Source organism: Acanthochromis polyacanthus, chromosome 9 (genome assembly GCF_021347895.1).
Source record: "Acanthochromis polyacanthus isolate Apoly-LR-REF ecotype Palm Island chromosome 9, KAUST_Apoly_ChrSc, whole genome shotgun sequence".
Taxonomy (NCBI): domain Eukaryota; kingdom Metazoa; phylum Chordata; class Actinopteri; family Pomacentridae; genus Acanthochromis; species Acanthochromis polyacanthus.
This window is the reverse complement of record NC_067121.1, coordinates 29,941,831-29,956,366: the sequence shown is the minus strand read 5'-3', so window position 1 is coordinate 29,956,366 and position 14,536 is coordinate 29,941,831. Positions and strand designations below refer to the sequence as shown.

Below are 14,536 nucleotides of genomic sequence, written 5' to 3'. Positions count from 1 at the left end.
GTGACACGCACATACGTTGTCCCATCCTCATTTATGTCAGCCTCTGACTAATCCCATTTCCTCTTTACATGAAAAACAAACTGCTTTATGACCTTTATGTTATTTTCTAATGAGCTTTGTGACGTCCAAGCCATTATCAGTTACTCCATCCATGCACGCTGTTCCTTTACCCTCCCTACATCAGCTCCAGTGGGGATGATTTGCAATATGAGGACCAAACACTGCAGACCTTTGGCCTGCTTTACTCCACCTTTGCTGCAGTTGCAACGTTCATGCAGTCAGTCCAGCTCAGGGGTGGAGACTGGAAAGACTGAATACGTTTGTTTTTTGTTCCATATAGGCAGGGCAGTGTTGGGTCACAAATGGAGATCCATTGTGTTGTATCTCTCTGCCTTCGTCATGAATAGTAGCTTTCAGAGGCGAGGGGGACTGAGGCGAAAGGCAAAGCACTCACAATAGCTTTAAGTTTTATGGCGCTCCTGTCGCCAGCAGCAGATTTTTGGCATGAGACCAAATGCAACATACACACAGCTGCACAGCTTGCTTTCTCCAGCTGAACTCTCTCCATCACACACACAAACTCTTATCTCTGCCCGAGTCTCAGTAGCAAGCACACTGCTCTCTTGCCCACCATTCATTCCTTCCCTGCATCCATTTCCAGCAAGCTCCACTCGGCCCGCACTAAGCTTTCTTTTGTGCAGTTTTGGGACAACAATGCTGTTTGTTTTCTGAGGGCAGAGCACAGAGACGCTGCCTGCCAGCCTCTCTGCCTAGGTCGCCCGTGTCTCCTACATGTCACTCTCTGTGCGTCTGCAGTGACGTCTGAAGGGCATTATCTGCCACAGGCCTCTGTTTGTTTTGGGCTGCGCTCTGCTTGATAATGGGCCATTACCGGGGAACCAGAGGCTCATAGGAACCTCCAGGGAAACTGGAGAGGTCTTGCTAATCTTGGTGACACCTAGCTGGCATTCAAACTGGTCATACTTAGCCAAGGTTTGGGGTAGTTTTTAGTGGAAAGCAAACTCCACAGCAGCCACAAACGGGCTATTTTTAGTGCATACTCTAGCTGCTAATGATATCACTGAGACACCGGCTACCCTCAGCGCCGGTTTGCGTTGCTCCTGGATGTTTGGCAATTTGTGTGTAATGCAAGTTTATTGTGTTTGCATACTTGTTGAGCATCATTAGAGTCCTTTTACATAATTAACTCATTATCTCCGGCCCCTCCTGTGGAAGGAATGCAAGCAGTTCGGTTGCATCAATGGAAGCAAAGGGCATTTCCTGGTTGGTGTTTGTCACCATTGACTCTCACTGTCAGTCATTCTTTAGTTGTGTTTTTGTTGTGGTCTTTCTTGAGGTCTATTGTGTTACATAAGCCACCAAGTTAGCTACTTATTGATGCCATTGGATTCGCTTCAATCATTTTATCTTCTGTATGCCAGCACTTTTGTCACTGCACTGCTGATATGAATGGCTGCTTAAAGCTGCAGCCCAAAGTCGTCTCTAGTCTAAACGCTTAGTATGTAACGCAATCCACAGTGTATTATTTAAATGACAGAGCAAAAATGCGGATTCATATTTCTTTAATATAGAGTACGGTGTTTTGCTCTGGCATTCCCAAGTCGCCCCCTTACACCTGCAGATATCCATTAAACCTTCACTGGTCCTATACTGCACTTACTTGACGTTCCCCCTGATATTAAAACCACACTGCACCCACATTTAGGGTTTACACAACTGATAATTTGCAATCTCGTCGGTAGGCTAACAGCATGGCCTACCCTGCTAGCTTCAAATAGCTTGCTCAGCAGTTCAGGAACCAGATTTTCCCATCTGACTCTCTGGTGTGTACAAGAGGTGAAATAAGTCAAGGACAGAACTTTGGCTGTTGTTTTAATGGTGTGAAAATGCATTTGTAATTTCTCTGCAAATGCGTGTATCTCAGAAAATTAACCAAAGAACAGCAGTCTGTTTTTTTGTCTTTTGCAATCTAGCAGTGAGTGTGTAAATTGTGTTTTTCCCATCATGAATTTGCATTTAATCTTCCATACCAGAGTCTTATTCGTCCTCTGTGTTATCACTATCTGTCATTATATCAGGCAGTCTCAGACCTTGACATGCTGCTCTTTTTAGTTGTCTATCAGCCCCTGTATGTGCCAGTCAGTCATGTTCACACAATGCTGTCCAAAAAAACATTATGTCTAAGATCACAGATTGACTTATTTGGTTGCTATCTCATGGATGTAACCAGCTTATCTGACTTGACATGCAGCTTTTTCTTGTATCTTCCAGTGCTTTTGAATTGAGTTCATAATAAACTGGGCTGACTTGTAATTCCCGCAGCAAAACTTGTCAGGCATCTCGTCTACGCTTGAAACAAGGAATCATTCATAGTGTATTTGGACAGGAATGAGCCTCAAGTAATTGCACATGAATTTAGGATTTAGAAATCCTGGAGAAATGAGTCCAGTCTAGTCTTCTGTCTAGACACTATGTGACTGTGCCACTGTATGCTACAGTATGCTGGATTGTTTTGTTTTTTCATCCTGTGGAGCCACAGAACTTTCATGATTGTGCAGTTTGACAGATTCTGAGAAGCTCCACTATGCGGGTTTGACTCTGAGACCTTTTCCTGGTAAAGCTAAAATAACACAGAGTTGTGTCATTTGCAGCACCTCATGTTTAAACTGGGCTAGTTTCCATTAACCCTTGAACAGTCCTTCAGCTTTTCCTGGAAATGTTTGCTTGCACAGGAATAATGGATGTCTGTCGGCCAATCGCAAGCAGGCAGTCCAGAGACAAGAAAAAGCATTGGATGTCCTAGTATGTCCTTTGTACTGAATGCACAGCCAGTGACCTGGGCGGAGGCCCGTCAGCTTCACTTATCTCAGCAGCCATACCTGGAACTCTGGGGGTGGAGCTGCAGCTTTGTGTCTTGTCACTGTTCCCCTTAAAGCATACATGGTCTGCATATATTTCTGCTTCTCTCTGTTGTTTACTGTTTGTGTGTATATGTGTGCAGCCAGTAAACAGCTTATAAATGATCGCTACTACTCTTACTGTAAACTACAGCCACGGTGTTTACTTAGTGAGAGCAGCTGTAGTACACACTGACAGTAAAAGAGAAAGCATGCAATAAGTAATGAAGCCGTAGTTTTACATGAGTCAGTTCTCCATGATTCTTCTGAAAAGCAGATATTTGCCAAGTTGAAATTGTTTCAAATAAAAAATCGTCAGATCGCCAACACCGAGTTGCTGCTGTATTTTTTTTATTTGACAGCATATTTTTGTGCAAACTAAGCAGAAAAATTTAGAGATGGCAAGGCCCATCCTGAATGGAAAAAGGCATTTTTGAGCTGTAGAAAAATTACACATGTACACAGTAATGTCAGTGAAGAGTAGTTTTGTAGATGAAGACAGATGTTTCCCACAGTTTGCTGTCTAGATGACTCTTGATACACCGTGTAAAGCATCCTCCAGGCTCCAGAGTTTCTGCTGATTCTGGAAAACAGCATCACCTCAGAGTTGGCAATGCTAACTGCCTAACAGCAGCTTCCAGACAAACCAGGGCCTGACAGTTCCTTCTTTCTTACTTTCTCTTGGGAAAGTAGTGATGTCACTCTGGTGGTTCTCACAGTCTGAACAAGTGCAAGCCCACAGCCTCTCCACCCTGCCTCACCCCTTCTCTTTGTCAGACCAAGAAACTCAGCAGCCAGAGTCTCCTCTGTGGTTCTGGTAAACACAATCAGACTTTACTCAGCAGCAGGACTGATGACTGAGTATTACTGACTTTGATAAGCAGGGTAACTATGTGAGAAAAAGATAGTGTTTATAGTAAAGCAGGAGGGACTGCACAGTGGCTCTGATCAGATCAGCATCAACCTGAAGTACAGGGTCGTGTTGTAGGTGCAGCACGAGACGGTTTTTCATTGAGCTGGAAAAGTGCTGACTGGCAGCAGAGAGTATAAGAAGGCTACTTTTAGCTTTGCCTGCAGACTGGGAAACTCCTGCTTGTAGGGGGAGGGGAGTACATGAGAGAGATAGCAGAGTTGTGTGTGTGTGGATACACAAGGGAGAACAACCAGTATACTGGCTTGTGGCTGGAGCCAAGGTCTTTGAACTGTTTTGTTCAAAGCTGCAGACATCTGTCTGCATATTGCCTTTCCACAACTCACTGTTCTTTACTTTGCTCTTGGATTATAAAGTCAGACGCCAGCCACTAGATATTGCAGGGTTTTTAAGCATGATCACCAGTGTTACAGGCAATTAAGTTCCACCTTTGGTTTGGATATAGGCAGATAAGAAAGCAAACTTCTTGTGCACAAACATTTATATGCAGAATGTGCATAATTAGAGTAGTACAATAGAAGAGCAACTAGTGTATCTGTTTACACATCAAACTCACTTCTGGTAGATTTAGTGAACAAGTGGCTTTGCACACATCAGCAGGACACAGAGTGTTTTGTTACCTTGCAGAGAAGTTAGCCTGCAGCTCTGTACCCTTTTCTCACTCCTTCTCGTGCTGTTGGCTGAAAAAATAAAGGGTTGGATTACGAAAAAGACTGTTGTCTTGTGGCATCTGCAGAATGTTGTGTTTGCATTAGCAGTAATTTGAAACCGCTCTGACACGCTATTAAAAGCGTGAACAATAAATAGTAAGGCTGAGACTAAGATTAAATTACAAACGGTAACATGGATTATGTGCTTTGTCAGGAGAATTTGAATTTAGTGCAGGAATGATGGACTCTGCCACTAACAATAACTACTACTACAGTTACTGAATGTAAATACATGAAATCAGTGTTTCTGCAGAAATGCAGATCATTATTGGTATCAAAAAGGAATTTGGTTGCTTGAAATTAGGAATTATAACTTTAAGAGGAGCCTCGTGTTTAATATAGACCTTTCACTGCATCCAGCCATTCTGTTAGTTCACAGCAAGTCATTTACTATCATCTCGCTACCTCGTTAAAAAAAACCAAAGAGATTCATCAAAGCCTCAGTTACACAGTGAGTTTAGGGTGGAACAAACTCCTCTGATCTGCTTCAGTGACATTTGCAGATGCTGTGTCTTTCTGTTCCTGTATGAATTTAATAAAAATGTATATATTTTCTTTTTGTTTTAGACTTGCATCTGCACAGGAATTGGATCAGCCAAACTTGTAGAACATGCAGGTTCCTGTGACACATTTTCCTAATCAGGGAGACAGTTATTTGGAACTCGTGTACATTTGCAGTAAAATTGAAAATGTTGGTGTCAAAATTTAAAATAACACAAACTCCAACACAAAAAGTTATTGAAATGCCTTTGTTCTATTGTGTCTTACATATATTTAAGAGAACTTTTCATAACTTATTCTTCAGGTTACCCCTCTGCCATGTTGGACTGAACTATATAGAAGAGTTTCCCTGTATAAAAGGCATGATTTTTGCCTATCTCTCATCGCGCCATGTTAGTCAAGTGTGGTAGGCAACACTAATGCCCTGAAGGAGTTTATTTCCATCACTGTCCCTTTATTACAAAAGCTGCTCCAGTGTATAAAACCTCAGATACTCAGTGACGAGACCACACAGACTGTACAGTTGACAGAACCGACTCTTCTTTTAGCCTTTAATGGATGTCGTTTGCATTTGTCAGTGGCCAATTTAAGAGTTTTTTTTGGTGTGAGCTGCAATGTTGTAACGGTGAGACACACACACGGTTTTTCATCTCTGAGTGTTGGTGTTAATGGCATTGACTCATAATGGCTCCCTGTTCTTGGCACTTTGAACACCGTGCTAATGAATCGCATGTGTGCGGGTGGGTTAGTGTGTATAAAGGTACAGCAGGGCGGTGGGGCCTCGCTGCTCTGTGCAGTAGGTGGTCCTGGCTGCCCCTGTGTGTGTTGTGCTATAAAGGGGGTGGTCTTGTTTCTGATCCTTGGAGGTAACGTTTTTTTTTGCAGGGCTCCTATATGTACATGGTGGTTCTTAATGCCACACACTCATTGGTGCCCTCCCATAGAGTTTCAGTCAGCCCGGTGGTGCTGGTAGCAGCTGGCATCACATCACAGAGGCTGCACCGGGTGAATGAGGTGAATCACTTTGGACGTTTTGCTTGCAAAAATCACTTCTGAGGGTCGGTGGGATTGAAGTCTTGCCGCTGCCGTCTGATACTGATACTTTGCAGACAGAGCGGTGCACTATTAATTCTGTCGGTGAACTTGATCTTAAATTACAGCTGCAGAGGCCTCTTTGTGTCTCCTTCAAGGCCAGGCTCGGTCAAGTGACAGATGGAGGCAGCCAAAAGTGTGAGAGGGCCGTTTGTAATCGGATAATTAGCAAAACACCACAGCACTCCTTGAAAAATTGATAGTGTTCTCTACGGCAAAGAGAAAAAGTAATAAATCTGGTTCAATCTAAAGTTAAAAATTTATTCATTTGATCAGGGACCATGTAATTAACATAGATAACATCAGATGTCTTGCATGTAGAGTGTCATTAAGCTCATTTTTAACTCCCATTTATGGTTGGGCTTTTCAGTAAAAGTAGACAGAAGGCCAACAACACCATTAAAAACAACACAGACAACATTATAAACTGCATTACACACACGCGCACACACACACACACACACACACATAATGACACAATCCACACTCAGTTAAACCTTATAGATCTCATAGGTTCATTCTCCTTTCTCTTTCAGCCAATACTTAGCCTTTGCTGTAAATGTTTTTAAGTCTGCTAACATTTTGTTTGTTTGGGAATGCCTTTGATTGAAAAGGCTGTCTGTCCAAATGTAGTTCTGCGGTAAGATATTTTGTATTTGTCGGTGCTTCTGGTGACCCTGCAGCCTTCCAGTCTTTGGATGAGTCCACAGAATAACGCTGAGTTATTGAGGCATTTAAAGACTAATTTGATGAAACAAAGATTGATGAAGCTTTCAAAGCTCAATAAATTATATTTTTTAAATAGAAGACAGTGATGCCAGCGAATAGGTTTTTTATCCATAATTTTCAGGGCTTGATTGTATAATGAACTTATGTGTTTTATTGTAGATGCGACAAAGCAGCACATTGTCACTTTGATTTGAATGCAATCAGGGAAAGACGTTTAAAAGCACACACAAAACAGGCCAACTTCTCTAAAATATAGTATGGCATGTACCTTTCATTTATGCAACGATAAAGTTTCGGTCAGCAAAAGATGCCCTCCAGCCAAGGCAGGAGCGTCTTACTGGAGAAATACTGATGAAAAAAGCTCGGTGTCCTAACTCATCAAACCGCCCACATCCAGCGTGTTTCATAACTTTATAATAACAGTGAAAGAGCAGTTTGCACAACCGGTAGTGCTAAAGAACTCACAGGCTGCAGTGTTAACCCCGTGACACCAATTGTCACAAATTCGCAGCATGCTACTCTCACCCAGACTGCCGTTGAGATAACGTATCCATTCCCCCAATGCTGGTTTGTGCATATTCAGTACGTGCTTCGGAACCTTTTTCAAGCACTGGTTTCTCATAGGACCAGTCGGAGTGGGACCTAAATTATTATATATCTGTTGTTATTTATCCATTCTGTGTGTAACAGAAAAAATAAAAATCTCCACTTAATTTAGCATCAGCTGGAAAGCAAGAACACAAAAAATGTTGTTTTGTATAACTGTAAATAAATTCAGGCATCAAGGGGTTAACTAGGCTACCTCTGTCACTTGACACTGGCCTTGAAAGTAATTTTGGCTCCTCAAGAATCTCCCAGTTGGATACAGAGGTGCACTTGTATCCGCTGTCTTGCTCCAGGGTACTTCAGCAGCACAGAGGCATGAAGTGCTGTGCTGCCTTTGAAACAAGCTGCTCACGGTTATTCTTACCTAATCGTGTCACGTGACATGCTATCAATTTTCTGGTTTCATCTGCAGCTCTGTTCCTTGGCTAAAGAGTCTTTTTTTGGTGGCTACTTTTAATTGCTCTTAAACTGTCAATCAGGCTTTGATTCAAGCTGTAGATTATCGACCCTTAAGTCTCTGCAGATATTTTTCAAGAGAGAGGAGTCTATTTTTTTTTTTTTTTTACTGCAGCCTTGCCGTGCGAGACATATTTGTATTTCTCATGTTATCTATTAGTCATTGTTGTACTTGATCAGCAATTTTTGTGTTGTTTGCATATTGCACAATTTATTAAACCGTGCAATCTGGGTTGCTTGGCAGTGTCAGGACACATGAATATGTACCTGGCAGCAGGAAATTTCCTGCTCAGTCTTTAAAGTGGGTAAAGTTCAAAAGAAACTGGTTACTAAACTATTCTACAGCTAAAGAACTGTTGGAGGGATTTCCAGTCAGTCCAGGAAGTCACTGAGCTCGTTTTTGTTAGAAATGATCTTCAGTGACGTGATGCTTGAAGTGACACAATCTTCTGAATCTGAAACTTAACGTTGAAAAGTCATTAGGTCTCAGAATGTTTGAAGAAAAAGCTTAACCTCTTCTTGAAGTGTAATTTAACTTCTCCACATCACTTTACACTTAACTGAAGTTTGCCAAATAAACGAACGTCACTCATCCAGAATACGCCCAATGTAAAGAAATCCTCCACACTGTAGAAGTAAGCAGCCTCGCTCATCATAAATGGCAGATGAAAGGATTTTTTTTCCCCTTCTTTACCTGTGGTGCCTCGCCTGTATGACTAAGCTGAGAATGTTTCTTTAGGATAGTTGCTCACCTCCTTTTGGTCTTTGGGACCCTTTCATGTCTCACTTACATGCTATCAATAACATTTTAACCCTTTGAGTCATCTTTGGCCGTGCTTCCGTCCGAGTGATTGCTTATCTTTAGATGGAAATAAAGCTCTTTAATCAGGCACTCACCAGGAGAAGTCTAAAAATGGAGATTTTCCTTCCCTTCCCAGTTTCCGTTTTTTGTCCTTATTCCTGCTTTAGTCTTTGTTCCTGAAAAGAAGAGTAGTGCGATGCAGCTACATCAGAGGCTGACTGGAGGGACTACATCCTGCAGGGTGAACTGGGTACAACCAGGATCTAGCAAAAATAAATATACAGTCCAATATATTGTGATTTACTATAAAAATAAGCCTTTAGGACTTTTCTAAGTTCATTTCCATTGCTACATCTACTGAGCCTTCCTGTATTATTGCTTTTATTTATGATTCCTGTTACTGAGCCCTGATTGCATCACACTTAAGAATCAAAATATGAAAGTTAAACATTTATTGATAGCATCAATAACAACTTTATATATTTCCAAACCACAAGATCACAAGGTGCTTAAACAATGAGGCATATCTGGAATAAGGTTTGTGCACTGTTTATATTTTAACCAATTGGTCCTGTTACCACTATCTGGAATTCAGACCAGAAGCCAACCGTGCCTTTTCTGTAAAGCTCCTTCAAGTTATTTTCTTGGATGTCAACTAAGTATTTTTCTAGCTCTATGACACTCGAATATGACTTGTCAAACAGACCAACAACAGCACAAACCTTCAGCTCTGTCGCCACTAGTGAAGCACATTGTAAAGCGCTTTAATTACCACCAAGGTAGAAAGACACTGAATAAGTGCAGACCATTTACCATTCAAAATAAATTGAACAAATTGATTTAGCGTGAGTAGTTACTGGATAGTCCTGACTTAATCTGATTGACACCCATAAAAATAGTAAAATGAAATATATTTGGTTAAAATAAGACAATCCAACGCCAGAGGCTGTATGTAAAAATGAAGAAACTTCCTGCCATGCCACTCCTTTTTCTGAACAGCAAGTGTGAAACTGGCTGTCACCATCTCATAGCGCCAAGCTAATCCAAAAATTAGCCAAGAGGTGGAGCATAAGTGGAGCCAAGACAGGCCAGCCAAATGTCTCAGGGTTATGGACTTTGACAGCACCACCTGACACCCAAAGCAGTCACACTGGATTTAACCACCAACCTTTCAATTAGTGGACAACCTGTACCACCTGAACAAAAGCCACTCAGCACCACTATAAGCCTTAATGCAGTTCAAATGGGTGAGTTTTATAAAAGTTCACTCCTTGTGCTGTTGTTGTGAGAAAGGTGATTAGCTGTAGAGACCAAAACTGTTCTGGTTCCATTCTGTAAATCTGTTCATTCCTGCTGTAAAGTTTGACATTTTGATATAGGAGTCTATAGGGATTGACCCACTTTTGGAGCAGCCTCAAGTGGACTTTAAAGGAACTGCAGTTTGTGCCACTTCCAATGACTTCATTTTATTAACTCATAAGGTTGATGCTTGGGTAAAATTCAGGATTATTAGTATTCCAGAGTTGTGATAGCAAAGCATGGCCACCTTTTGTCTTTGCCTCTCAGCCGGAGGAACTCACTTACAGAATCCTGGGAAACACTCTAACCACATGCAGATGGATCGCTGCATAACCAACACGTAATACAGAAACCTCGTTTACTCAGTCGTATTTGTAAAACAAACCTCACAGCCTGCAGAAGCATTTCTTGTGGATTTCACAATACACTTCTGGGAAATTGTACTTGAAGCTTCCTGTTCCCTGCTGAGAAAGGTTTTGGCGAAAGCACTGCATGTCACAAGAAGTGTGTGTTGCAAAAAATGTTGCAGGAAATGAGCACGTGTTTTTATGAGACACAGACAATAAAGGCAATATAAGTAAGCAAGGGAGTGCAGGGGAGCGACGCTGGAGCCAACGCTCCCACGTGGACTGTAGGATATGTTCAGACTTGTTCCCATCCAGCCTGTTAATGATTTGCAGGAAGTGGAAGCACAGCTCAGACCCTCTGCAGCGCTTTTCTCTCAGACATCAGCCTCTCAGTCACATTGACTTTCCAACCCTTAAATCTTTGCATTGCTGTTTAAACACAGATACCTCATCAGATTTGTGTCAGATTGTGTGCACTTGAAACTCATAATGCGCTCACTACAAGCTCGTACGCACTTGAAGCATACAAAAGTGAATTTGCATAAGGATGGACATGCCTCAGCTTTGCGTGCTTCTGGTTAAGCCACAATCCTGCAGGGGAAGAGGAAGCATGAAAGAATGTTCACTGGGCCTTTTTAAGCCAGCAGCTGTGTAGTTTACAGCACATTCACCTGCATTCAAATCATTTACTGGGTTAATATCAATGTGACACTCTGTTGCTGAGAAACAAAAGTGTTTTTTTGCACAAAGCTGCAGTTGTCATCATCACCACCAAGTCTGACACACGATGTCAGATAAATGTGGCTTTTCCTGCTTTAGAAGCAGTGTTGAAGTGAATTCCCTGTTTGACGAGCTCACAGCTTTTTCTATTCTCTGTCTCTAACCTGAACAGAAATCTATAATTTGCTATACAAAATGGCATGGAAACTATGAATATAACAAAGCTCAGTCTTAATAGCTCTACATATATGTATAGCATCGCTGCACTCATCAGTGTTTTCAAGCTTTTCTCTGTTGTGCTTCATTGCAGTGTTGCGTTGCCCAGGATGTCTACAAAGCCACACAGTTCCAATAACATCGCCCATGCCCGGCGGACGGTGCAGCAGCTGAGAATAGAGGCGAGCATCGAGAGGATAAAGGTACAGTGCAGCAATAAACCAGCCATTTTCCATGAATCTTCATTGTCTGCACTAGTCTTTGTTCTCTTCAATCCACCTGTTGTGTTCCTCCTTCAGTACAGCGTATACTCCAGTTTTTGTCTGTATTTAGGCCAACGTCCAATTATTTTATTTATATACATTATAAAGGAATCAAATTGCCCTAATGCTAATGGAGATATAAAGGAGTTTGCAGAAATGAAGTACACAGATGTCATGAAAGGGAAGAATAGAGGTGCAAATGTTGGGAGAATTCTTGCATCTGTTAGGTCCATGTATGTCATTAAGTGGATGATAAATCATTTGACATTAACTTAGAAAAGTTTATTAAGTGCTGAGGTTTATAAATTCACCAACTCAATAAGTAATAGCATCAACTATAGCATCGACTGTGATCGCACATTCAATTAATGGGTCCATCTTCTGCTGTTTGGCTTTTTCTTTCCTTCAGTGTGTTATGTAGAGTTTTTTGTCCAAGTCCAGGCTTTTATTTTGTTAAAAAAAAAGAAAATTTTGTAAGGATATATCTATGACGTGTTGATATCTACCACCTGATACATCTGTAGCAATCTAGCATTTTCTATTAAACCCCAGAAATAACTTTATGCACCTGTAAATGTGCATAATATAACTCTAAGGCCCACCGGAACAGATAGTGGCTGGCTGCCACAATTTCTGTCCTAACTTGTAGCCTGGTCTTTTTTGGAGTGCAGACAGAAGCGGCTCATAACCAACTCAACATACTTTCAGTGATTCCAGTGTGAGAAACACCTGCTAATTCTCTGCTGCTCCAATTCTCAGATGCTCCATTAAAGCAGGTCATATTTACCACTGGATTGACCTATTGTGCGTGTAAAGCATGAGTAATAAAAATAAAGTCGCTAAATCCCTCCCCACCCCTGTGTCTTTGTTTTTGATGGTTTCTGTAGGTATCCAAGGCCTCTGCGGACCTTATGAACTACTGCAGTGAACACGCCAGAAACGATCCTCTCCTCATGGGCATCCCTGCTTCAGACAATCCCTTCAAGGACAAAAAGCCCTGCACTATATTGTAGTGGATGCCACTTAGCCTTTATGTGTTTATTTTTGCTTATTAATGTTGCTGTATTTTTTTTTTTGTTGGGAGGAGTTGAGGGGTGGACTGTGACCGTGTTATTACCGTGTATTCTGTTAACAATCCAGCCGTGATTTTCTCAAAAGCAGCAGTTTGTACTGAGCAAAGAAACGTTGTGTGGCCGCCCCCATTAGCCGGTATTATTCAGTTTAAGCTCTGACCACTAACAAAACTTGAGTTGTGATGACATCGGGGACATCTTGTTACCTAAATGTCGAAAGCATATGTTATTTTCTGCACATTCAGACGGCAGTAGAACTTCTCGTCTTCGTCTGTGCACAGTCTCATCTCCAGCAGGCAGCGACTGTTATTGTTCTCTGGTTTGCCTTAAATGGATGCATAGAGCCGAAGTCTCCCTTTTGACCTTTAGAAGTAAATCAGTGTGAGGTTAATTAAATCATAGTAATAGCTTCAGAAACCGATGCCAACAGTATTTTACACTTTGTGCAGTTCAGATCACTAAATTCAGGCTTCAGTGTTTAAACTGAGCTTCCACTCTAATACCACGATGTATTGTTGATAAAGGTCTGGTGTTAAATTAATCGACGGTAACTCGAAGTATTCTGCAGCTGCTCCTCGACAATCTGCTTCCCATTTAATCTGCTGTTTGTGTGGTATTCACAGTATGATCACCTGATTTATTGAACCGTCATCTTGAGATAAATTAACACCTTTAATCGCAAATCATCTTTGCTCATATTCAGATTTCCAAGCTTTTGGAAAGTCGGCTATCCGTGTAGAGATAAAGAGTGGGGAAAAAAATGCTTTATCGCATGATTGCAGGGCAGATTTTTTTAACTGTTGACATTGGATGCAGAACAACACTGTGTAATGAAAACGTTGGGACCAAGCCAAACCCACAATACTACATTTTAAAGCATCTCAATATTATAATAGTCAGAATAAGACCATGTTAGCCATTCCTTCTGAAAGCCTTCTGTGGTACGTTTTTCTTTTATCCTTTTTTAAGAATGCTGACGACAAAAACACGTCAGCAACACTGTGAGCTGCGCCTTCTCGCTCATCACAACAAGTGTCTTAGTCCAGTGAATGTGCACATCTTTGTCTTTTTAAGTGTCGTAGGTACAAGCGCAAATGTGTGCATTGATGATAAAACCACTCCTTTTTTCTCCAATTTAAACTATAACATTTGTGTTGGTGGGGGGGCTTCAGTCTAACATGTCCTGCATGTTGTGATTCACTGGGGGAAGATATCTGCTGCGGTAAATTTAACAAAAAAAGAACAGAGTAGATAGTATAAATTAAAATTTTCTTCACTCTAAAGCCTTACTTATGTTTGCCTTGTATCATGAAGAACACTCTTAATGGGAGTACTCTAAAAACAATTATGTTTCTAGAAAATGTTTTTATCTGTGGGATGGAAGTGATTTGTAACAATATCGTGCCATCTGTTTTTGTCTCCATGTCACTAGCAGAACATGTTAAATCGTGTTTCACTTACCTGGTGCTCGGCTTTTTTCAGCAGTTTCTGTTTCGTCGCCTTCTCCAAAGTGTACTTTCAGGTCTTCAAATCATCCAGATCTAGTGTTAATGTTCATTTGTATTTTTTCTGATTGCCTCTAGCAGTCAGCTGTTCTTACTTGCAATAAATCAATCCTGTACGCCTCCTAAAGAAACATTCAGATTGCCACTGCCATGTCATGACTTCTGTCCATTCACAGCCACTCTGTAACAGCCTTATTGTGCCATCGATGGATTAATTTAACTGTCAAAATCTGCATTTTGATGAATGTCTTTATTAATATACCAACCTTTGTATGAAGACTTAACTAAGATTAATAAAGTGAAGCATTCCTACAGTACAATACTGTACTAATATAAAAATAAAAATGTGTTGTGTTGCACAGTTGGAA

The 14,536-nt window shown here is 41.2% G+C and overlaps 1 protein-coding gene across 1 annotated transcript in view; it reads left to right on the top strand.

Moving 5' to 3' along the window:
• gng12a (guanine nucleotide binding protein (G protein), gamma 12a) overlaps positions 1-14,536 on the top strand; it is a 31,618-nt gene extending 17,082 nt beyond the window's left edge. The window contains exons 2-3 of the mRNA XM_022212325.2: positions 11,422-11,530; positions 12,478-14,536. Of these exons, the coding sequence (XP_022068017.1) occupies positions 11,438-11,530; positions 12,478-12,603 (219 nt within the window). The 5' untranslated portion in view covers positions 11,422-11,437 and the 3' untranslated portion in view covers positions 12,604-14,536. The remainder of the gene's footprint in view (positions 1-11,421; positions 11,531-12,477) is intronic.